Source organism: Amphiprion ocellaris, chromosome 1 (genome assembly GCF_022539595.1).
Source record: "Amphiprion ocellaris isolate individual 3 ecotype Okinawa chromosome 1, ASM2253959v1, whole genome shotgun sequence".
Classification (NCBI taxonomy): Eukaryota; Metazoa; Chordata; class Actinopteri; family Pomacentridae; genus Amphiprion; species Amphiprion ocellaris.
The window spans coordinates 30028099-30053852 of record NC_072766.1 but is presented as its reverse complement, the minus strand read 5'-3'; the positions used below and the strand labels follow the sequence as shown (position 1 = coordinate 30053852).

The window sequence follows — 25754 nt, the reverse complement described above, 5'->3', positions numbered from 1 at the left end:
GTCTCTGTGTGTAGCCCTGCGATATTACGGAGGGGGAAAAATTTATTTATATATATATATATATATATATATATATATATATATATATATATATATATATATATATATATATATATATATATATATATATAAAAAACCATTTATATTAACTAGATTTTATTTTGAAAGGATTCGGCTAGACGTTTTCCCTATTGTGTGACAGTTCTGGTGTGCTTACAACTCAACTGTGTCCTGCTTTCATCCACAGTGAAAACACACAGGTAAACGTTCAGTGTCTTTAAACAACATAATTGCTTTTACAGTATTCTATCATGTTGATTATACATATCGTCAGTGTAGTATGCGACCCGTCTCTGTTACCTGGACCGTGTAGCTTTTCCCTTCACGATGACACATTTGATATTTGACGAAGTAAAGTTCACTAGTATTAGCCAGCAGAGCTAGCCACCAACTAGCTGTTAGCACAGGATTAGCCCTGCTAACAATAGCAAACTAATGTTCGCGTACATTAGAATCGTGGTTTACTGGTGTTAATCTGTTAGCTAAACTCTTTGCTATCCAGGGTAACATCTGTTTAAATCGACACAATTATGTTAAGGGAAGCTAATTTGTAGGGCTATATACTGAAACTCTGCGTTTGGCTAGGTAGCTAACATGACCAGGAACCCGTACGCGCCGTTCTGTCTTGAGTCGATGGGACGTCACACCAGACTCCGCTTACTATTTCGAAGGTTTACGGTTACCTTGTGGATCCCTAGGAGCACAATGCAAATGCTACATTTTTAAAGACAATTTCTAGATGCTGAATTGTGTATCCTTTAATTCGGTTTAAGTGTTATAGTTCAATCAGTGCTTATTTTTGAACTTTGTTAAATTGCAAGCTTAGCTTCCATTACTTACCAATTACACATTAGCGTACAACAGATCAACGGAAAAAATCGCGACATAAAGTGCAACGTCGAATATCATTTATTACTAATCACAGGCATGTGCTACGTGTTTAGGCTGATTATCAAAAACGAGATAGTCCTTAAGTTTCTCCTGATGAGCTAACTACATGTTCTTGGTGTGGGCAAGTAGCTCTGACATTGCACGAGCCGATTTAAGTGTGGTTTCACCACACGGTCCATAATTCATACAGAACTTTCTGCTATCTGAATGTAAATCATATTGATGTGAACTCCACGTCGAGGTACGCTGTGTGCAGTGCTGTCATTTAACCGTGTCGGGCGGCATGTTCAGGTTGCTGTTGTCCACACGTGCTTGACTTTTGCAGCCTGATACTCATTAAGTGGAATTGCATTGGTAAGACGGTACTTAGGTGAAAGGCTTGTTTCTCTCTGTCTGGTTTTGTCACGTGGCAATAGCCACGCTTAGTGTAAAAGCTAAGCAAATTTCAGAAAAGTTGTGCTTTGGACACTTTAGACGAGGGTGTCCTGAATAGGAATCTGCTGTAAATGTAGCTCTGGTGCTGTTAGCTTGTAGTACATCAACACGGAGGTGCTGTTTTCAAGTGTTTGTTTCCACAAATCTAATTGGTCAACGCTGAAGGAAACACTAAGGAAAGCTGATCTGATTGAACGCATCTGTAGATTTTTTGGTTTTGACCCTTGTATTGTTTTAGAATATTTTGCACATGTAAGGTTCCTTGTTAGGCCTATTACTCTGTGTACTCAGCATCAATTTGACTATTTTTCTAAATTATATCTTGTTGGCACTGTTTTGAGTAAACCCTGGCTCACACTGCAGTGATTTTAACAATGTAACTAATTGTTTAACCAGGTTGCCTCACACATATAAGAAGAAACGGCACAAATATTCTTCTGTGTAAACTTAGATATGTACACACTACAGGATATTATGCCAGAGAAAGCAATCAGAGCAGAGCACGACTTCATGTGGTCTAAGAAAGTAGATGTGAATATCATGAAGACAATACAGCAACAGCCTGCTGTCATGTATTAGTACTTTGCAGTGAGAAAAAACAAAAGCAGAAGACTCAATGATTCTCGATGTAAAAATGTTTTCGAAGGTGTTAAAATTAACTATTGAAGAAGAGTTAGAGGTGAGATTTTATGTATTGGGTTTAATATCTGTAGCCAATGGTAGGCTCAAGGTACTATTATTTCAAATGCTGCTTCTACTGCTCATTACTAGATACGAGAATTTGGTCATGCAGTGTTTTGTATACATTTTTCTGAGTCCTGGCTTACTACATATTTCTAGCTTGTGATCAACACTGATGGAGACAACAGGAGTCTGTGAGATTGATGTGGCGAACAGAAGAATTGTGGGAGGCAGTGATTCTCCACCTGACCTGGACAGCCCATCTCAGGTAGCCATTGTTAAAATGTTATTTTTTGTCAATGTTTCTCAGTTTGTCTTGCCATCATAGGTATAGAAGGCTTTCTTTAAAGTGGAGTACTACAAATGAGACTACAAGGGACTGCAGATGAAAATAAGCATAAAGCTATGATTTGGTATGGTGCATAAAAATGTTGACGTTTATGTTTGAGTTGTACACAGTCCCTCTTACGTACATTTTTTTCCTAATCACCATATTTGCCACAGTAGATGACTGTCGGCACACCCTTAGCCCTCAGTCTGGAGAAACGGACAAGAGTGTCAGCTCCAAAGCTACGGAAGTTTTGTGTTTTAAATTGTTCATTGATATCCGAACAAATGTGGTAAAACACCAGAGTGACACACAGTAACTCTTGAATTCTGCAATGCAAAATTACTGTTTTTAGCAAACCTGTTGGCTTTGAAAAGAGCAATATACAAGTTCTAATTCTCTGAGGTAAAGCCCTGAAAACATTTGAATAAAGCATACACTTAAACTTAGGATAGCAGGGTTCACCTTGGACATGTCACCAGTTCATCACAGAGACAACCAAGCACACTCAGACTTACACATACAGACAGTTTAGAGTCATTAATACACCTCAGTATGTATTTGGATTGTGGTAGGAAGAGAAAACCCATACAGGACATGCAAACTCCACACAGAAAGAGCCCAGGCCCAGATTCAAACCCAGCACCTTAGAGCTGTGAGGCGACAGTGCTACCGCCGTGCTGCCCCTGTTACATTGGTAATAATTGTTACTTTTATATTGATATTTAGCAAGTGTTTGAGAAAATTCATGTGCTTGATACATCAGGCCAGTTGAAACATTTAAAGTGGTAAAAGTATTAGGTGAGTAACATTTCCCTCCAGTCACGGTTGTGCTGTTTCAATAGAAGTGCAGAACTTTATATTGCCGTGAAAAATAAGTCCACAGTTATCAAAACTATGACAGGAGCAAAGAAACAGCCAAAAACTGCTTGGGATTCAGAGGGCTAAGCAGAGAACTAAACCTGCTGATTGGTTTCAGCTATTCCACTAGTACATTAATGTTTTAAATTGCCTAACTCACCAAGCATCCCCACTGCTCCTGCAGTATAGGACCCCTAAAACTGACACTGTTTTTAGGCCTGTTAGTATGGAAAGACATTATCTCTCAAATGGTGCTAAAACACTCGTCCAGAGTGAGGTTGAAGTCTTAATGTGGGCGAAGCTTTAGTGGAAATACTCTTGTTGGTTCATGGGACTTCCTGGAATTATTATTATTTATGGAACTGTTAAGTGAAGCTATATAACTGCTTCATATTCATGTGGATGTGTGTGTATGTTATCAGGAGGAGGTTACAGAGTTTGGTTTGGAGTTGTGCTGCACTGAGGAGGAGGAGAGAGGAGAAACTCCAGGCAGAGAGGACAGTCCCAGTGACCTAGGCGAGGCAGAGCTTGATCCTGGAGGAGACATGAAGACCACAGGGGACACAACCTTTGGTAGGGGCACCACAGTTTAATCTTACAGGCATTCTAAACATGTAACTAGTTCTGCAACGTGGTGGCAAGTTCATGTTTGTCTTGTGTGTTTATCCCTCTTTATTTCCTTTAAGGTATTGTGAATTATAAAACACAAACAGCTGTTATCATCTTATAGGTAATATTGTAGTTGTCTGAAATTATCAGTGCTGTTTTGTAATTAGAATAAGCAGAAACTGAAAACCAGATAAAAATGTGATTTTCAGTTCTTTGGGCAATGCTGTTGAGAATATCCTTCCTAAGTTGCTATTATACTTTTTTGAGTGGCATCTTAATCACCAACGGTTATATTCTGTCTAGTCTGACTCACTGGATGTAGGTTTTGGGTATAAGCCTGAAATTTGGATGATCATTTTGGTCTACATTCTCCCCCCTTCTACTGTCTGTGCATTACTGGTTTCTTCGCCCCGAGAGAAACAGCAACAGCAACAGCAACATCTGGGCATCAGCATAATTACAGGGAAAATGAAACTGTGTCTCAAAGTTTTGCCTAGGATTTGGAGTGTTCAGTAAGGCAGCCCTGCTAGTTTTTTGTGGTGGATTATCCATTTTCATCACAGTGCTTGCCTCCCTATATGCAATTGTTCCACCACAACAATTTTTACCATCACTGTTTTAAGGGGAACACCAAAGCTCCATACTTAATTGAACCCATGACGACTGTGATTGCTTTAAAGAAATAAAAAATCCACAGTGTTTTTTCCCCCTTCAGCAGCGTTATAGTGTGGTGCAGCTGGACCAATATGTCCATTCAAGTTTTTTTAATTTTTTGTCCTTTGTTTGGTTTATGTTCCAGGGAAGGAAGTTGTTCTTTTAATGCAAGCCCTCAACACCCTAGCCACTCCTGAGGAGAAACTAGCAGCTCTGTGCAAGAAATATGCAGACCTGGTAAGCAGAATGTTTGAATACCTGTATTTGATACTGATAGTGTATTTTAATTTCAAAATTACTATGATGTCTTTTTATTTGTGCAAGGTAGATTAACATTGGACTGTAAAGTGATATTTGTTTTAGTGACTGTGTGGTGTTTTCAGCTGGAGGAGAGCCGCTGCATGCAGAAACAACTGAAAGCGCTGCAAAAGAAGCAGTCTCAAATAGTAAAGGAGAAGATCCACCTGCAGGGGGAGCACAGCAAGGCCATCCTGGCTCGCAGCAAGCTGGAGAGTCTCTGTAGGGAGCTACAGAGACACAACAAAACACTAAAGGTACAACAGCCTACTGCTACTGTAGCTTTTGTTCTAGTTTAAGTCAGGTAACCTTGAGTAAAACAAAGTATCTTCAGAACACAAATTCATGACTAATCCTTGATGATCCATAGAAGTGACATGGTGTTTCAATAACATGGACACTTCTTTAATTTACCCAACACCACCAAGTTATTAGCAGCTCTGATCTGTCTGCACATGACTTTCTGTTGTATTTTAATGATAAGGTAGAGGATATCAGAATTACAATTCCTCAGTCCTTAACTGACAAAGTAGAGGGTTTAGTTACTTTTCCTATCTACGGTGGTGTAGGCTTCTTGGAATTTGAGCCTATTTCTTTAGACAGTCTCACTAACGTTGTCATGGCCCCTTGGTGTACAACCTGCTCTCTTGATCCTCTGCCAGTGTGGGTTATTAAAGAGCTTTGGTCCACATTATGCCTCTCTGTGTCATATATCTTGAATATATCGCTTTCCACTGGAGTTTTCCCAGCTTGTTTTAAATCTGCCATTGTCACACCCTTGAAGAAACCTGGCTTGGATGCTGACTCCCTAACTAATTATAGGCCCATCTCAAACCTTTCCTTTATGTCAAAAGTTTTTGAGAAAGTGGTCTTAAATCAGCTTTTAAATATTTGTCATTAAATAATCTTTTTGAGCCTCTTCAGTCAGCTTTTAGGACGGAATTCTCCACAGAAACAGCGTTGACAAAAGTGGTGAATGATTTGTTGTTAACTGTTGACTCAGAGGCATCACCTGTTCTGTTGTTGCTGGATCTCAGTTCGGCCTTTGTTACGGTGGATTATTGTATTTTACTGGACAGACTTGAGAATTATTTTGGTATCTCAGGCCAGGTGCTCAAAGGAGGTAAGACTTGGTTGAGGTCTTACCTGTCAGAGAGATCTCATAGTGTTTCCTTCAAAAACGTGTTCTCTGAGTCCTGTGCTGTTAGGCATGGGGTTCCGCAGGGGTCTGTACTGGGTTCATTGTTGTTTTCTCTCTATCTGAGACCTTTGGACCAAATTTTGCATTCTTTTGGGATTTCTTTTCATTGTTATGCAGATAATCTACACTTATACATGCCCTTGGTCCTTCAAAGTGGATCTGACACTGATAAACTTCAGGCCTGTCTCTCAGCTGTTAGGAGCTGGTTATCAACAGATTTCCTGCTTTTGAACTCTGCTAAGACAGAAATGATGGTTATTGGACCTTCAAAAATTAATCCTCTGTCAATTTTACTCTGTCTTTGGGTGACTGTGCTATTAATGGTAAAGACAGAGTCAAGAATCTTGGTGTTCTGTTTGATAAAACTCTTTCGTTCAAGTTCCATATTAAAGAGGTGACCAGAGTGGCCTTTTTCACCTCAGAAACATTTCCAAGACAACAGATTCTGTCATTTCAGTATGCTGAGGTCCTAATTCATGCTTTTGTTTCGTCATGGTTAGATTACTGTAATGTCCTTTTATCAGGTCTGCCAAACAAGCGCCTTCGTGGTCTGCAGATGGTCCAGAACGCAACAGCTCATGTGCTGACCAGAGTGAGTAGATACGAGCGTATCACTCCAGTGCTGGCCTCTCTGCACTGGCTACCTGTTCAGGTTAGAGCAGAGTTTACGGTGCTGCTACTAACCTACAAAATTGTAAATGGAATTGCCCCATCATACCCGTCCAATCCGTTGAACCCGTATGTCCCCCCACTCGTGTTCTACGTTCCCAGGGGACTGGGGTTCTGAGTGTCCTAAAGGTCCGTAAAAAGATGGTTGGGGAATGGGCTTTTTCTTTCCGCGCACCAACACTGTGGAACAGTCTACCTGCTAAAATCAGGCGGGCATCTTCCATTAACGTATTTAAAACAAAGCTGAAGACACACTTGTTTACTTTTACATATGAATCTTAAATGGTTTGTTTTTCTGATGTCTTTTTTATTGTTTTTATCAGTTTTTATTGTTTTATGTCTGTGTACAGCACTTTGAAAGGGCTTTATAAATAAATGGATTATTATTGTTATTATTGTTAATTCCTGTCAATGTCAGCTTTAATTTGGTCATATATGGTAAAATTTTCCTCCAGCTTCTGATAATAAAGAATTAGGGCTGTCAAAATTACCACTTTAACGCAGATTAATCCGGCACCATAATTAATCAGATAAAAAATTTTAACGCAATTAACGCATCTGCAGCGCAGAATGACTCAAAATCCCAAAGACGTCTCTGGCAACGCATTTCGGGTATTTTAAATTCACCGGCGCAGCTTTTCCAGTGTTTATCAGCTCAGGAAACACACAGACCAATGAGGTACGAGTTCAGCCATCCTACGTAAAGCTACTCAGCAAGTGAATTGGTTTCTGCATTCCGGCCACTAAACATGCAGCTGAGTTCAGAACACAGGTGAGGGACAGATGAGAGGAGAACGGACAAAAAGATAACAAGAAAAACACTCAGAGAGCACAGTGCTCCACCAAGACTGTTCATTCCTCCATTTGTGTATTCAGAAATTACGGCAACATAGAATCTGGCCATTTAATATAGATCGACCCACAAACTAAATAAATACAAAATTACCTTGCGTGAGCACAGGTATGTGTTGTGCATGTGTACGTTATGTAGTGCAGATCCCGAATTGCGTGACCGAACTATGTAAGGGGTCGAGTGAATTGTTGCAGGTGTTACCGACTCGATTCTGCCGGCCGCCGAACCGTGGTTGGGGAGCCTACAGTCTATGGGAGCCTCGGGTAGCGCTAGCCCGCTTAGCTTAGCGTGACTCGTTAATGGTAACAGCCAATATAAGTCCGGACAAACTTTGCAGGGGAGAACGAGGCACTTTATTGAACCGGCAGCAACTATCCACACTTACAGCTCATCTGGGGTACACTGGCTTCTCACACTTGCTCTCTATGACTGGCTATATCATCAAGGTGCATCTCACTATGCCTCCGCTTCCACACTCGTCTCTGCAACACACACACCGCTGCAGCGCTCCTCTTTACATCACCCTCACTCACTCACACACACACACACACACACCGCAGCCTGCCAAGGTTAAAGGAGAGCAGGCTTGGCCTGCAACACAGGTAACTGACACAGCGTTCACTTGTTGTCATGGTTACGGAGACGCTGTCCCAGCTGCTATATCTCGCAATGAAAAATCCTTAACAGATCCGTGGATCCACACTATAAGCTGCATCACTGCCAGAATCTAATGAGGTGGTCCTTTTGTCATTTCTGACCTTGCCTGAAAATTTCGTCCAAATCTGTTAGTCTGTTTTAGAGTAATGTTGCAGATGGACAGACAGATTCACAGACAAATGTACGCCGATCATCACATAACTCCGCCGCGTTCCTTGGTGGAGTAATAAACAAATCGACACTGAGAGGAAAGTCGCCCTGCACATTTTGACTGTTTGGCTCAACATACAGCTGTAAGCCAGCTTCTCAACTATGAATATAATATAAAACTAAATATGGTTCCAGACCCACCAATGAGCTCCAAATACACTATATTGCCAAAAGTATTCGCTCACCCATCCAAATAATCAGAATCAGGTGTTCCAGTCACTTCCATGGCCACAGGTGTATAAAATCAAGCACCTAGGCATGCAGACTGCTTTTACAAACATTTGTGAAAGAATGGGTCGCTCTCAGGAGCTCAGTGAATTCCAGCGTGGAACTGTGATAGGACCTGTGCAACAAATCCAGTCGTGACATTTCCTCGCTCCTAAATATTTCACAGTCAACTGTCAGCTGTATTATAAGAAAGTGGAAGTGTGTGGGAACGACAGCAACTCAGCCACCAAGTGGTAGGCCACGTAAACTGACGGAGCGGGGTCAGCGGATGCTGAGGTCGCCAACTTCCTGCAGAGTCAATCGCTACAGACCATCAAACTTCATGTGGCCTTCAGATTAGCTAAAGAACCGTGCGCAGAGAGCTTCATGGAATGGGTTTCCATGGCCGAGCAGCTGCATCCAAGCCATACATCACCAAATGCTATGCAAAGCGTGGGATGCAGTGGTGTAAAGCACACCACCACTGGACTCTAGAGCAGTGGAGACGCCTTCTCTGGAGTGACAAATCACGCTTCTCCATCTGGCAATCTGATGGACGACTCTGGGTTTGGCGGTTGCCAGGAGAACCATGCTTGTCGGACTGCATTGTGCCAAGTGTAAAGTTTGGTGGAGGGGGATTATGGTGTGGGGTTGTTTTTCAGGAGCTGGGCTTGGCCCCTTAGTTCCAGTGAAAGGAACTCTGAATGCTTCAGCATACCAAGACATTTTGGACAATTCCATGCTCCCAACTTTGTGGGAACAGTTTGCAGCTGGCCCCTTCCTCTTCCAACATGACTGTGCACCAGTGCACGAAGCAAGGTCCATAAAGACATGGATGACAGAGTCAGGTGTGGATGAACTTGACTGGCCTGCACAGAGTCCTGAACTCAACCCGACAGAACACCTTTGGGATGAATTAGAGCGGAGACTGAGAGCCAGGCCTTCTGGTCCAACATCAGTGTGTGACCTCACAAATGCGCGTCTGGAAGAATGGTCAAAAATTCCCCTAAACACACTCCTAAACCTTGTGGACAGCCTTCCCAGAAGAGTTGAAGCTGTTATAGCTGCAAAGGGTGGACCGACGTCATATTGAACCCTATGGATTAGGAATGGGATGTCACTTACGTTCATATGCGAGTCAAGGCAGGTGAGCGAATACTTTTGGCAATATAGTGTATGTTTGAGAATGACCCTGACACTGTTCAGACCACGATTCAGAATACTGACAGCTCAGTTCTACCATTAAGCAGCAGGGGTATAAGGGGAGTGATAGAAGAGAAAAAAATGTAAAAGTGTTCAACTGTTTACATTTTTTGAGATATAGGTATTGTTAAAGATGTATATAAGTTGGTTCAGGTTGTTCAGTCATTATTTTTCACTTTATTTTCAGATGTACAGTTATATCAAAAGTTATTTATTAATAAATGTTGTCAAAAAGTTTCTGAACTGTACTGAATTTATTTGATTTGACGGTCAGTTATTGATTACGTGCAGAAACTAATAAGACTACCAGGTTACATCATGTATCACACTAATTCAAGTTAGACATTAAGATTTTCTGGACCTTTGCTTTAATACATTTTCTCTGGCTGGACCTCTTTGAATTTTAGTTGGAATACCCCTGTGCTAAACAGTATGTTGGCCCTCTTTTTGAACACAAAAAAACCCCAAAGATGGAACAGTCCACCAATTTACAGTAATATGAACCTCTGCAGGAAGGAGTTTTCTTTTCCACTGAAGCACATGTTTAATAAACATGTTAAGTGCAGATACATTCCCTTCTTTCTTGAATCTGTTTCCTCATGCAAAATGAAACGCGATTAATATAGATTAAAAAGGAATGATAGTGATCACGATTAATCAAAATTAATCCACATAACCCTGTGATTAATCTGATTAAACCTTTTAATCATTTGAAAGCAATATAAAGAATTTTTTTGAGTAGCTACAGTCATCTATAGTACTTCTATCCTTTATATAATATTATTTGTTGCCAGTGTGGAGAGCAGATTTCCCTGTTCTCCTCTCATAACCTCATCTGTCACCTGACAGGAGGAGAATGCCCAACGTTCCAGGGAGTACGAAGAGCAGCGAAAGGAGGCCATGCTGCATTTCCAGATGACCTTGGGTGATATTGAGGTTCAGATGGAACAGCACAGTTCCCACAACACCAAGCTGAGGCAGGAGAACATGGAGCTGGCCGAGAAGCTCAAAAAGCTCATTGAGCAGTATGAGCTTCGAGAGGAGGTGAGACTACCCAAAACTACTACATTAACTCACTGAGGTAAAAGTAACCTGTCCAGGCAGATGGTGGCTGCATGCCATTAGCCTGGACAGACTGTTTTTTTTTTTAAACGAATATTGCAAATCCTTGACAGTGGACAACCCAGACTTGTTCTACTGGTTCTCAGTGCTGCATTTGATACAGCTGATCACAACAATTTGTTACATAGACTGGAATATATCATTGGGATTAAAGGAACAGCACTAAACTGGTTGAAATCACATTTATCAGACAGATTCCAGTTTGTTCATGTTCATGATTTTTCTTCCACCCACACCAGAGTTCCACAGGGTTCTATATTACTACTATTATTTGCTTTGTACATGCTCCCCTTAGGCAATATTATTAGGAAGCCCTGCATACATTCAAATTGTTATGAAGATGACACTCAGCTAAATTTATCTATAAAGTCAAATGAAGCCAATCAGTTAGCATGTCTGAAGGACATAAAGGCCTGGATGACCTGTGATTTTCTTCATTTAAATTTAGATAAAACTGATGTTATTTGTTCCTAAGCACTTCAAAAACACACCGTCTAACCAGATAGTTACTCTGGATGGCATCGCCTTAAGGCTGGAATATACTTTCCGCACGAACGAGCCACGCGGAAATCTGCCGCACGGAAATCCGTGCGAGAGAACGTGTGTGCATTTATACTCCGTGCGCGTCTGCTCCCAAACTGCAGGGGGCAGCGTATCCCAAACACACGTCTACCTGGTCTACTGTAGTAATAAACTAGAGAAGAAGAAGTCTGCTTCCAAACTGCAGGAGGCAGTGTAGCTCAAACACACGTCTACCTGGTCTACTCTAGTAATAAACTAGAGAAGAAGAAGTCTGCTTCCAAACTGCAGGGGGCAGTGTAGCTCAAACACACGTCTACCTGGTCTACTCTGGTACTAAACTAGAGAAGAAGAAGTTTGCCATTGTTTACACCACTTACAACACGGCATTTTACCGAATAAAAGCATTTCAGCAGTTAGTTTTAATTTTACACCATGAATAGTTCATAACCCGGTTACCACGGTGATCTCTGTGTGGTGAATCGTATAAGTGCACGTATTTCTAGACTTCAGCTACGAGTAGGTCCTGGCCCTCCGCCATGTTTTTCCGTGCGGCTTCGTCCGCGTTGGTTAGAAAAATGTGGAGGTACGGGGAGCGGAAATTTTCCGCACGGAAAGGCCGCTGGAGGGGGCGTGGGTGCGAAAATGACGTAATTTTTCCGCACGGAGCCGCACGGACCTCGCGGACGCGGTAAGCATAAAACAAGCTTTAGCATCCAGTTCTACTGTGAGGAAGCTTGGTGTTATTGTCGACCAGGTTACGTCCTTCAACTGAAATATAAAGCAAGTCTGTAGGATGGCCTTCTTTCACCTGAGTAATATTATTAAAATCAGGAACATCATGCTGAAAAACTAGTCCGTGCATTTGTGTCTTCTAGGCTGGACTTTTGTAATTCCTTATTAATAGGATGTCCCAATAACTCTCTTAAAAACCTCCAGCTGATACAAAATGCTGCAGCCAGAGTTCTGACAGGAAACAGTAACTGAGATCATGTTTTTCCAACGTTAGCGTCTCTTCATTGGCTGCCTGTTAAATCCAGGATAGAATTTAAAATCTTGCTTCTCACATATAAAGCTCTTCATGGCCAAGCTCCATCTTATCTTAGAGACCTTACTGTACAACATCATCCTAACAGAGCCCTTCACTCTCAGACTACAGGTTTACTTGTGGTTCCCAGAGTAGAATGGGAGGCAAAGCCTTCAGTTATCATCTCCTCTGCTGTGGAATCAGCTCTCAGTTTGGGTTCAGGAGGCAGACACCCTCTAAGTTTAAGCTGAAAACTTTCTTTTTTGATAAAGCTTATACAGTAGTTAGGACTGTTCAGGATCACCTGAGTGATCTTTAGTTATGCTGCTATAGGTTTAGATTGCCAGGGGACTCCCATGATTCCCTGGTCTCCTCTCCTCTCCTCTCCTCTCCTCTCTTTCTTCCATACAGTTACACACCACCATTACATTCACCAACTTTGTGTCTTCCCTGAAGTTCTAAATGTTCATTGTTCTCTTATGAATTGTTTGTTCTCTGTCTGCCATCCTGCCCTCTCCGACCTCCCTCACCCCCAATCCTCACCCAACTGGTCGAGGCATTTGGCCGTCCTCCCTGAGCCTGGTTCTGTCTGACTACTTTGAAATTCCCCATTGTTAAATCTGGCTGTTTTTTGGTTTCTTTCCACTGTCACTGACAGCTTACTCATAGGGCATACAAAGGAAATGTTGGATTGTTGGGTTCTCTGTAGGGCTGCAACTACCGATGAATCGATGAATCGTCTGAGCACGATACGTCATCAAAAGCGGAAGTGAGCGCGCAATGCAACAGAAATCACCGTCCGAGCGGAGCGCGGAACACGGACGGACATCTGTGCTGTATCGTGCATATATAGTATATGCATATATTATATATGTACGATGCAGTGCAGATGTCCGTCCGTGTTTAGCGCTCCGCTCGGACGGTGATTTCTGTTGCATTGCGCGCTCACTTCCGCTTTTGATGACGTATCGTGCTCAGACGATTCATCAACTCATCGTTAGTTGCAGCCCTAGTTCTCTGTTTTAAATTTATAAGGTTACTATGTTGAGTGCTATGAGAGGATATATTAATTAGTGCTATAAAATTTTTTAATTAAAAGCATAATACTCAATGAAGTAAGCTACCAAACATGTAATATTGGTATAGATACCATAACTGTGTTACTGCTGCTACAGAAAAACAATAAACACCACCCACAAATTCAAACAGTGAACAGTTTGTAAAGGGCAGCTAGATACTGAGGGCAATGTTTTCATGTGTGAGCTGCGCTATCGTCTCCAATAACAGCACAGAAATTCTGGTAGTCCAAAAACTGTTATTTGACCTGCCTTCTCAGTTCAGTAAGGTTGTACTAATGTGGAACTTGTGCCACTTTGAAAGGTAATGAATGCTTTAATATGTACACAAGGATCAAATGCAATATTGGAGAAAACTAATTTTAACCCTCTGAGCCACAAAACCCAGCAGCAGGTTTTAAAGGCATGCTATCTTTCTGGAAAATCACCAAAGTAAATAACACCATTTACTAGCCAGAAACTGTAAAATTAAAAGAACCCTCAAATTTTCAACTTTCTGATGGTAATTGAACTCCTCATCTGTGATTTGTCATTCTGTTGGAAAATATAACCAAATCTGAGCATAAAACTGGGACATTTGTTTAGAATCACTTTATTCTATGTGTTCCATTAAAAATGAACCAAAATTCAAATGTTTGTACCTGATTCTATAAAAAGGTAAATTAATAAAATATGCCTTCCTCGGAGCCACTGTGACCAGCAGTCACGTGATAAAACTTCAGTGACTTTTTGACTAAACTGCTGGCTGTTTACAAAGAGCAGACAAGTATGGAAACAAATTAAACATGTTCAGCCTAATGGAAATGAGGTGTGTGTCTCAATTGCAGCACATAGACAAGGTGTTCAAGCACAAGGAGCTGCAGCAGCAGCTGATGGATGCCAAGCTGCAGAGAATCACTGAGATGATGAAGGAAGTGGAGGAGAAGCAGCAGAGAGAGAGAGACTTTGTGAGTACATCATCTGTATGTTTTACTTTTTTATTGTACCATCAAATAGCAGTGGTAAATTGTGAGTGAGCAGAAATAAAATCTTTAAACAATACTTAGGATCATTGTTAGTACTAAACTTGCTTGACCCTGTGCCGACTGCTGTGATACTTTAGCTGCTGAAAGATGCCACAGAGTCCAGACGCAAGTGTGAGCTGATGAGGGAGCAAGAAACACAGCTTAAACAGCAGGTAAACACACACACTGATCAGAACATCTGTCAATACCGTAGTTCCTAACCTGGAATATATAGACCTTTTGATCTCTTCAGTTCAGCTGAAGGGTTTGAAACTGAGTTTCTCTCTGCTCTCATCTCATCTCTAAGCTCTCCCTGTATATGGACAAGTTTGAGGAGTTTCAGAGCACTTTGGCTAAAAGCAATGAAGTCTTCACCACTTTTAGACAAGAGATGGAGAAGGTGAGGGAATGAAATGGTCTCTCACCTGTTAGCACCTCTCAGTGGTTTCCCTTCCCGCTGTTAACTTTCTGGATTTGCCTCTAGATGACAAAGAAGATCAAGAAGCTGGAAAAGGAAACAACACAGTGGAGGACCAAATGGGAGAGCAATAACCAGGTCCTGCTGCAGATGGCAGAGGAGGTGAGTTTTATGAGGAAAAATAAAAACATACAAACATTAGTTCTCTTTCTCATTTCTTTTTCTGAATTGTGTGTGTGTGCATAGCTTGTTTCAAAATAAGCCTATCAACACTTGTAAATTGTTTCACTGTACATCTATGGTTATGAGATCTTTGTAAACCTATAACTCATACCATGAACCGTACTTAACAGGTGGTACGGGAGTTTTTTCCTATCTTCATTTGATGCTAATTTATGCCTCTGCTCTACATTTTTTGTTAAATTAACTCTTTAAACACCCCAAACGGCATGCCATATAAAATCTAAAAAAAACCTAAATTACACCATTTGTGGTAGCAAGAAGCTGCACAAACATTGAACAACAAATGTCAGATTTTTCAACGGTCCCAGAACTAATAATGTGTCATTTTTGTTTTGGTCAGGAAAAATAACCAAATCGAAACAAAAAATTGCAATATTTCATCAAATCACTTTAATTTGCATGTCTCAAAGGAAACTCTTTTCAGTAATCAGATTCATGCATTCCTCAATGCAACAATGAAGCCGTTCGTGACTCAATTGTGACCAACAGTCATTGAGACAAAGATTCAAGGCCTTTTTAGCCTAATTTCAGGCTGTGCTTACATGGAAAAGAGAGGATGGAGCCAAATTTCCAATATTAGTAAAATATCTGTTGTATGTTGAGCTTGTTTTCCAGTACTGGTAGCACCTGTGGGCACTTGGGGAAATGTTGTACAATGCTGATTCCAGGTGTGTTTTACTTTTGTAGAGTCGGTTATCAAAGAAATTAAAATTTTGTTTTCTTTTTTTTTTTTTTTTTTTTTTTTTTAGGATTTATGGCATTATGACTTTATTGTACGGTACAGAATATATTTCCTTCTAGTTATTGTTGTGCTGTTTTGAGGGAGGTGTAGGACTATATATTGCATTGAAAAATGAGCCCACAGTTTAAATCTGACAGGAGCAAAAAACAAAACTAAACTAAAAAGCACTGAGAGAGCGCAGTACTCTGCCAAGGCTGTTCATTCTCCCATATGGCATTGTCAGAAATGCAACTTTTTTATTTTTTTTTTATAAATAAAGCATTTGTTTATTAGTTATTGATCAAAAATCATGACAACATAGAATGTGGCCATTTAATATAGATGTACCCCCAAACAAAATGACCTTGTTTTTGCGACCAGGCATGTGTTAAACGTGTACATTATGTACGGATAACGAATCGCGTGACCTAAATATGTAGCAAACGACAAGAATTGATCACTTGGTCCTTCTGTCATTTTTGACCTTTCCTAAAAATTTCATCCAAATCTGTTAGTTCATTTATACTCCGCTAAGGAACGGCGGAGTTATGGGACGATCGGCGTACATTTGTTTGTCTGTCAGCATGAAACATTACTCAAAAACGGACTAACGAATTTGGATGAAATTTTCAGGGGAATTCAGAAATGGTACAAGGACCACCTCATTAAATTTTCACAGTGATGCGGCTTATAGTCTGGATCCACAGCTTTAAGGATTTCCCATTGTGAGATATAGCTGCCGGCACGGTGTCGCTGTAACCATGACAAATGAACACTGTGTCAGTTACCTGCTGACGATCACATGATTGCGATCGTACTGCAAATTGACTGTGATTTAACAGTTGGAAATCATACAAGGAACAAATGATTAAACTGTGGGGTGTTTGAGTCCCATCAATTCCTGCCGCCTGCTACATATTTAGGTCACGCAATGTAGCAAACCTTAGCCAGACAATGGTGAAGCTCCTGCTGTTTCACAAAGTCTTTATTTATGTTCAGCCGTCAGCCTTATTTTGGACACAAATTCACCTTTCTGTCCTTCACTCCTTTCTTCAGGAAACATCGTAAGAGCTTGTCCCCATTGCAGCTAGGTGCTTCTAAGTTTAGACACATCCTTTGCTAGACACCAACAGCGTGGAACCCTTTTCTTTCATCTTCACATGAATTTTTGAACTTTTCGGCAGCGTCTTCGTCATGTCAAGAAACCGCTTCTTAGATAAACACTTCTTGTGCCACTGGAATGGTGACAAAATAAAAGCCTGGAACATTAAAAAAATACACCTTCAAAATAAAAGCCTGGAGAGAACAGTTATTTTAACACTAGCAAAACAAAGGCTTGCCAAAAGTGATGAACTGATCAACAGACCTTTGTAAGAGTAATTTACACGCAGTTCAGTATCCATATGGACATACGTAACACATGCCTGTGCTCAGTGCAAGGTCATATTTTATTAAAGATTTCATACGTCAGAAATATGTCAACTGAGCAGCCTTGGCGGAGTAGTGCGCTCTGGGAGCTTTTCTAGTTCAGTAATGTTACAGACGGTCAAAAGTACGACGATAGTCACATAACTCCGCCGTGTTCCTTGGCGGAGTAAAAACAGAAAAACAAAACTGCTTGGAATTCAGATGAGTAATGCTGTTAACTGTAATGATGTAATCTGCTCCATCACCAGTGCTTTTATTTTTGACACTTGGACCAGCTTATTGCCCAGATGGTGCAGCTGGTGCAGCTGTGTGCTGTGTCTGATCCATGATGTTGATTTGTAACTATGGAGTATTTTTACGTTATAGTGTTGCCAATATTTGCCACTGAAATAAAGGATCCCAGCACTTGCTCCAAGACACAGAGGCTGTGGCTCAGGTGGTAGAGCAGGTTGTCCCCTCCAAGGTTGGTGATTCGGTCCCCAGCCCCCCCACATGCCAAAGTGTCCTTGGTCAAGACATTGAACCCAATGTTCCAAATGGCAGGCAGCACCCTGCATGTAGCCACTGGTGTGTGAATGAAACACAGTCTAAAGTACTTTGAGTAGCACTAAGGTAGAAAGGTATGTAAGTAAATAAGAACAGACCATTTTAGATTCTGATGCACACTAACAGTGTGGCTTTTGTGAATATCCGTGAATCATGATGTTGACATTTTTGGTCTCAAATTTACATTTAATGTTCATTTAAGATTTGGTCAGCCTATTTGCTTGACTGCGCAGATTAGACATTTTCTAGTTTCATCTGGTCCTTCCTCCAAATTGCCAATTCCCCAAAAATATTCGCTGGAATACTCATGAAACGCTGTGCTGTGTTGTAGAAAACTCTGCGTGATGGCCACTTCAAGGCACTGCAGGGGAAACTGGAGCTGCTGGAGAGGCTGTGCAGAGCTCTGCAGAAGGAGAGGAACGACCTGAACAACCGGCTCAGCCTCTTCCAGGAGCAGGGAGACAAAGGGAGCGCAGCAACTCCTGAGACACAGCCACAGGAGCCTTCAGCTGGGGAGGAGGAAGAGGAGGTGGAGGACGCAGATTCGGAGGATTCGGCACAGGATGATGGGCTGGAGACACAGGGGGTCCACCAAGCTTCCAGACCATCTGAAATGGACCTCACTGACAAAACCACTACTGCTGTGCCGACAAGCACCCAGCCTGCAGACAGGCCAACCATATAGCAGGACTGAATGAGTCTACGTAGCCTATGTGGAGGTGAGAAGGGAAGAGTAGAAAAGCTCCACATGGCTCCAGCCTAATTCCACAACTAGCCAGAAAAAACATCTTTGAATGACATTTAATTTCTTTTAATTGTAGACTTGCCTCTCCAGATTTCTACAAGGAAAATTAACCCATATCTTTTGTGCGATAGATTCAGAACAATAAAATGATAGTATCAAGGATTCCGTTCTAAAACTTTGCCCACATTTATACTGGTTGTAATAATTGGCTTTGTGGCGAGCACTTCGTACTCCCTGTTTTCTATCATAACTGTATTTTCATAGGAGACTTCCATGCAGTCAGTTTGAAGCTGCACAAAGTATAACTGGCCTTTTATTTCTCTATTCACATGGTATCTTCCTGCAGTGTCATGTCTTGTGTTTGGGAATTCTAGTTTGATTAAATTCAAAATGGGTACTTCACTTGCATTCTGTCATAGGTGTTTATATATTTATTATGACCCAGCTCAGCCAAGCAAAAGGGAAGCAACCTAAAAGCAGTTAGTGTTGGTATAAGCAAGGGTCTATATTGCCCAGCAGTTCAACTGTTTAACAAAAGAGGCAGAATGAGGCAGTCACAATGTGACCTACAAAACTGGAAGAGAAAACAAGATGTTATGTTAACTGAGCAGTCAGGGTTGGGCCTCAGGACCAGCAACAGGGTGTCAAATACTTTGATCATTTTACATGGATACAGTTTTTTTTGTTTTTGTTTTTTCTCACTGCAAACTAAATGTGCATGTCACTGAAAAGGGTGGTTCTGATTTGAAACTTAGGAATGTTGTGACTGACCTACCACATGGTTACTAGTGGGGAACATGCTGTGCTTAGCTGTAGTCAGCTGATCACAATGGCCCAAGAAAGTAACCAGCTTGCTAACTGCAAGATAGCTACTGGGAATGTCAATTTATCTAAAAAAAAAAAAAAAAAAAAGTGTTGAACTTAAAATTGGTCATGCCAAATGGCAAAATCAGGACATGCCTCGTACTCCAAGGACTAAAACAGCTGTCAATATACTGTTGTTCACTTGTGCAAGGTATTGCTGGAAAGATCATAATGACGCCAAACCGTCTGAGAATTACTGTGTGAAAGCATTTTGGATCGAACACCAAACTTGGGGGTAAAATTGAGCCTGACTGTGAAATGCTGTTTGTATGTCAGTGATCACTACGATCAGTTTATTGATAAAGAGCGGTAACCTGGCAGCCAGTGTGTCTGACCAAAGCCAGCTTTAGAATTACACAGGCGTCACAACCTGTTGGTAGTCAGACTTGTTCACTGGTCTGCTCGTCTATCATCGGGCTAGGTGCTCCTGTTAAACATATCTAGAAAGAGTGAAACTGAAATCTACAGTGGGTGGCTGCCCCCAATGAGCAGCTGCATAGTGACATTTTGAGAACAAAATCATAGATTGGGTAAACTTGACAAAATTTTGAATTAATGTGCAGCTTTGTTCTGAACATGTTTGACTTTAACTTTTCTTACGGTGACCCTAAAACTTCAAAATCTTTCGACCTGTTCATAATTGAGGAAAAGATTAAGCGTATTACGTGCCATGTGGCAGATATACCCGTGCAAGGGTTTCATTAAATCAGCATTCAGTCACGACTGACTGATCATTGGCTTTCTTCTTCTGTTATTAAACCGTGACTTGATTTAGAGGGTGTTTGCCTCCTGCAGCGGTTGATGCCTTTGTCATTTTGAATGGAACTCTGGGCTGTTTAACATCAAAACTTAATCTGTTGCTACAGGTAAGACCAAATTGGACAGGTCTGAAATCTTGAGGATTGGTACTTAAATTTCTGGTTGATCATTTGGCCTTCCTTTTCCACCTGTATTGTGTCCTTAAATATGGTTTTGGATCAAATGCAGCATTACAAAAATATGCAAGATTGTGACATAAAATTAATAATGCAGGTCAAGACATCTGTTATTTTTTCGTCCACCCTTGTTGATGCAACAAAAATGATGTGAAGAGATAATAGCTTAACAGATGAACCATGAAATGTTGATCGGCTCCACAGGTTGTAGAGAGAAGAACCAGGTCAGGAGTTTTCAAGCACTTTTGTCCACCAACCGATGATCCACATGACGTGGATTAGGTTTGAAAAATAACACAAAAATGAGCTTTGTTGTCTTTCAAATTTATAGTTGAATGTGATTTGCTTTTTTAAATATCTGAATAAAAAGGTGTTGAGTTCTGTCAGTGCGGCATATTAACAAGAACTTTACAGGATTACATGACAAAACTCATCAGTATGTATAAACTTTACATGATGAATGGAGACAAAACAGAGGGTCCAATTCAATTCTGGATCTTGTTTCATATTATGGGATTGTTTTAGTCGTAATAATTTCTGTTTTGGTTTGTAAAAAAATAGGATCCCCTTCCATCTTTGCACATTTTATTGTCAGTTTTTCTTCGGGGCACCTTTGTCAATTTTTTTTTAACCACACTGACCCCAACAGCTCATAACCCGGCAAACATTATGCAACATGCACAACATATTGGATTTAGCACTTCATTCATAAAGCGCGCTCTGGAACCCCCTGTAACTGCGGCATCCTTATTAGAAATCCCACTTTTGGTTAGTTTTTTATCTATGGGTGTAACTAGAAGACTGATCCAAGATCAGCATCTTTTAGAAACTTTATATTGTAAAGTCAGTGAGAATCCCAACTGATGGCACTAATATGTATGTGAACAGATACCTGTTGGAAAACAGCAAATATGTGATTATATAGATCAGACATTGTGATGTGATTATTTTTATGTAACCTTTCCTGGCCTTTCTTAATTGTTCCCCTTCGCACAATTGTGTATTTAAAACTACACAAATGTGAACATGTACAGGAACAGGTGGTGGATGGTTGTAGCTGAGAGAGGACTTTGCAACATCTATTTCCTTTGTTTGGTGTTGGCCTAGATGGACTCTCAGGTAATGTCAGAATCTACCTCTGTAATAAAGAGAAGGCCTGAGTCACAACAACTTTGAAGAACTTAATTTTTTACTAAAAAAAAAGATGATACCCTGATACCCCCCGAAGTTGATTGTACAATGCTCATAAAGTCCACCCTTGCTTTTCAATAAACATTTTGAAGAATCTGCAATAGCTATGGGTTTTTTTTCAGTGATTCCTGTGTTACGTAATTTGCTCTGGAGTGTCAGAGCTATATATGCAGCTTTTCTCTGTGTTGGCTACTAAGATTGTTTAGCCAATTCAATTCATTCATCCATCCATTATCTATACACCGTTTAAAGTGCTAAACACCAAGCCACTGTTCAGCCCTGATTCAATTCAATACAGAACCCATATGCCTGAACCCCCAGAGCAAGCCCTAAGGTAACAGTGGCAAGAAAAAATTCCCTTATAACAGGCTTAAACTTCAGTTGGAGGGGATGTTTTAAGTTATTTGAAGAAACAGACTGTTTTATTTTTAATACGCCAAATGACAAACTTGTTTTTTCGAAGTTACAAAAGCTTTACTGCAATTTGTGGTGCAGGAAACAGAACTGTAGTTTCATAAAATGTAACAAAAGAAAGAGAAAAAGAAAACTGTCAAGTGCGCTGATTTAGTCACACACTGTTCATAAAAGCCAAATTCTGAAGTATTGATGTACCTCGTGAATGGGTGACAAAGAACGGCAATAACATGCCAGCTAAATAGAATAATATCTATCAAACATAACAACCACAATGCTTAACAGGTGGAAAAATAAGGTATGACCAGCACGGCTTGCGTTAAACCGTAATCAGGTTTCCCAAAATAATTTGAGTGCTCTTGTAATCTTCTATTGCTCAGGTTTCAGGAAAGCCTACTACCTGAGGTCTTCTGTGTACTCAGTCACAGACTGCAAAATGAATTTCATGTTTTCCTTAGCCTTCTGAAATGAACTGGTCATTAGAATTTACAGTGATTGTATACACATAAAGGTTTTCTGCTCTTAGACTCTTCAAAAGCCCTTTACGATAAAATGCCATTTTACCAACACTGGAGATTGGACCACCTGACCATGGGAGCATTTTAAACATCTTAAACTATTGTAAGTGCTTCAGGGATATTGGATTCGTGGGACGCAGTGATACATAAGCACACAATGGTACAGAATCCAACTGTCCGGGAGCAAGACCCACATTTGACTTTGCACTTAAGATAAGCCAGAGAGAAAAGGACAGGCTAGATCTAGAGCTAAGGGAATGGAGAAGGGGTTGAGATTCATAGAGCTGGGTTATGATCCCTGAGCCTCCAGGTCTGATGCAGGGGTATTGTCTGGCTCCTCGTCATTGTAGATGTTCTCCGCCTGGATGAACAGGCAGGGAAAACAAAACAGCCAAGGATTAATGGTAACATATTCACTTTTTTTCCTAGCTCACAGTAACCTCAAGCCACATTATATGTGAAAGCCTGGTAAGAAAAGCAGTTGGCGCCTGTGTAACAATACTGACACATAGAGATTTCTAGCTAAATTCCATCTCAAATCATCAGTGGCTTTTTGCGTGATTATCTCTGATTTGCTCTGAACTTATTTTTCATCATAAACTATACAAATTTAAAACGGTATCTGTGAAATTTTAGCTTGATGTTTTAAAAACTTTCCAAGAGATACATCTTTTTTCTTTTGAAAACCTACCCGCCCATCCACTTTATATATATATATATATATATATATATATATATATATACACACACATACATACATACATACATATATATGTGTGTGTGTGTGTTAGTTTTTGTCATGCATTGAAAGTAAAGGTTGAACCACAATATCTCAGGAAATAAAGTTCTAAGCTAAAAGAAAGACATTTTCACTGCTATTGCTCCTCATGCCATTGATTCAGAATCTGCAATACTTTACAAGTATTAACCAAGTATACACCAAATAGTCCCTGATTATGACACCCATTTGAAATCTGAAAATAAAGTGAAGAAGTCATTTAAAGTCCAATCTTTAGGCACACATTAACAAAAAAACAATTGATGCAGAAGTCAACCAGTGATATTTTCTAAACCATGTATATTTCCATGTCACAATAATAGAAAACAATATAGAAAATACTTTCATTATGAAAATACTTGGTCAGCAACATGGAAAATAGGTACTTTTAGTGCATTTTTAGAACTCATCCAAGTAGCGCAGACGTCTGATGTTTCAAAGGGGTTATGCAAATACAACTAAAAAAAGTGTGTACTTTTTTTTTTTATCGGTATATTTTTCACTTTCTAACCCCACTTTGAAGGCTGACGAAACAGAGTGAAGCGTTGTTTGACCAATTCCACTTATTGAATTCATTTTATCATTGAGATCGACGCTTGAAGCTAAAGTCTTAGGCAATTGCTTTGTACTAAATGTACTCACACTCTCACTTTCTGCATAGTCCAGCTTGTGACATCGGTCTGAAAGGCCAAGTCTATTCCCACTGGTACAAAAAGTTAAATAATGCAGTTTGATCCTATCAGTTTCCATAATGATCATGAGAAAAAAAAATACCACTAAAGTACTGCTTACATATCATGTAAATCAGATTACCAGAATTTAAATGTCAGGAAATGGAAATAACTCACTAGAAAAATTCCACTGTCCCAACAAATGGATGTGTTTAGTCATGGCTGTATTATGCTGATGTCATCATAACGAATTACTGCAGTGAAAATTCACAAAGAAATGACACATAACTACATGACAGGTCTCTTCCAAACTAAGGATCATGCCTGCAAAGGTCCAAAAATAAAAATATGTCTGTATTTAAAAAGACAGATTTATTAGTTTAATTTGGAGAACCATTTTGAAACTCCAGAATTCTGTTCTATTTGAATTAGGCTGTCTAGCAATATTTTAGTTTGCGTGGTCCAGTTTATGGTACCTACTTCATCAGTTATGAAAGCTAAACAAAACAAATGTTTTCCAGTTTTTTAAACAAGTATGTGTTATTAAAAAGTAAATGCTTTTCCATGGTCATTGTAGAAACAGTTTGATCAATATCGACAGTCAAAATAGATTCTCTTGCTTTGTGCTCCACTAAGAATAAACTTGGCTTTTAAGGCCAACATCACAAGCTGGACTAGGTTCAGAAAGTTAAAGAGTGAGTACATGTTTATTTATAGTAATTGTTCAGGATTTTACCTTCAACCATCTCCACCGATCATTTATTGGTCCACTTCTCGCCTGTTTCCCCCCTGGACCTGCCCAAATTCATCACTGGAACTAAAAACTCCACATCCTGCCTGGACCCCATCCCCACTGACCTCCTCAAAAACTGCCTCCCTGTTATCTCCCCCCTTATCTCTAACATCATCAACACTTCCCTCAGTACTGGCTCCCCTCACCCCTCAAGCTCGCCTCTGTCTCCCCCATCCTCAAAAAACCTGGTTTGGATCCAACCTCCCCTCACACCTTCCGGCCTATCTCCAACCTCCCCTTCATATCCAAAACATTAGAACGTGTCGTCGCTGCCCAGTTGAAAACTCATCTCACCTCCAACAACCTGTATGAAACCTTTCAATCCGGATTCCGCTCTCATCACAGCACTGAAACTGCTCTCCTCAAGGTCACCAACGATCTCCTCCTCTCCTCAGACTCTGGACAAGTCACCATCCTCATTCTTCTCGACCTCTCTGCAGCATTTGACACAATCAATCACTCCATCCTCCTGTCCCGCCTTCAATCCTCCATTAACATCACCGGCACCGCCCTCACCTGGTTCACATCATATCTCACTAATCGACAACAATTCATCAAGGTCAACAACTGCACATCCCCCACCGCCCCCCTGTCCCATGGTGTCCCTCAAGGATCAGTCCTTGGCCCCCTCCTCTTTATCCTGTACCTCCTCCCCCTCGGCAACATCATCCACCGCCACAACCTACACTTCCATTGCTACGCCGACGATATCCAACTCTAAATCTCCACCAACACCACCGCCACCACCACCCTCGCCTCTCTCTCCAGCTGCCTGGCCGACATTAAATCCTGGATGAGGAAAAATTTTCTCCTGCTAAACTGCGACAAGACTGATCTCATCTTTATTGGACCTAAATCACTCACACCATTTCCCCACTCCCCCATTACCATTGATAACACCACCCTATCTCCTTCTGCTCACATC

At 40.7% G+C, this 25754-nt stretch overlaps 2 protein-coding genes across 4 annotated transcripts in view; one reads left to right on the top strand and one right to left on the bottom strand.

The window, feature by feature from the left end:
• The first annotated feature begins 212 nt into the window (after nucleotides 1–212).
• txlng (taxilin gamma) lies at nucleotides 213–19067 on the top strand. Its single transcript, XM_023276772.3, has 11 exons — nucleotides 213–260; nucleotides 2227–2335; nucleotides 3679–3829; nucleotides 4665–4756; nucleotides 4903–5073; nucleotides 10666–10860; nucleotides 14388–14507; nucleotides 14663–14737; nucleotides 14872–14964; nucleotides 15049–15144; nucleotides 18252–19067. Exons 2-11 carry the CDS (start codon nucleotides 2243–2245, stop codon nucleotides 18603–18605), a joined length of 1440 nt encoding a protein of 479 aa, XP_023132540.1. The 5' UTR covers nucleotides 213–260; nucleotides 2227–2242; the 3' UTR covers nucleotides 18606–19067.
• Nucleotides 19068–21632: 2565 nt separating this feature from the next.
• The window catches only part of LOC111572897 (histone-binding protein RBBP7), a 35009-nt gene continuing 30887 nt past the window's right edge, over nucleotides 21633–25754 (bottom strand). For all 3 annotated transcript variants that reach the window (XM_035951213.2, XM_023276778.3, XM_023276779.3), the window contains exon 12: nucleotides 21633–22948. In XM_035951213.2, coding sequence (XP_035807106.1) covers nucleotides 22877–22948 — 72 coding nt within the window. In that variant the 3' untranslated portion in view covers nucleotides 21633–22876. The remainder of the gene's footprint in view (nucleotides 22949–25754) is intronic.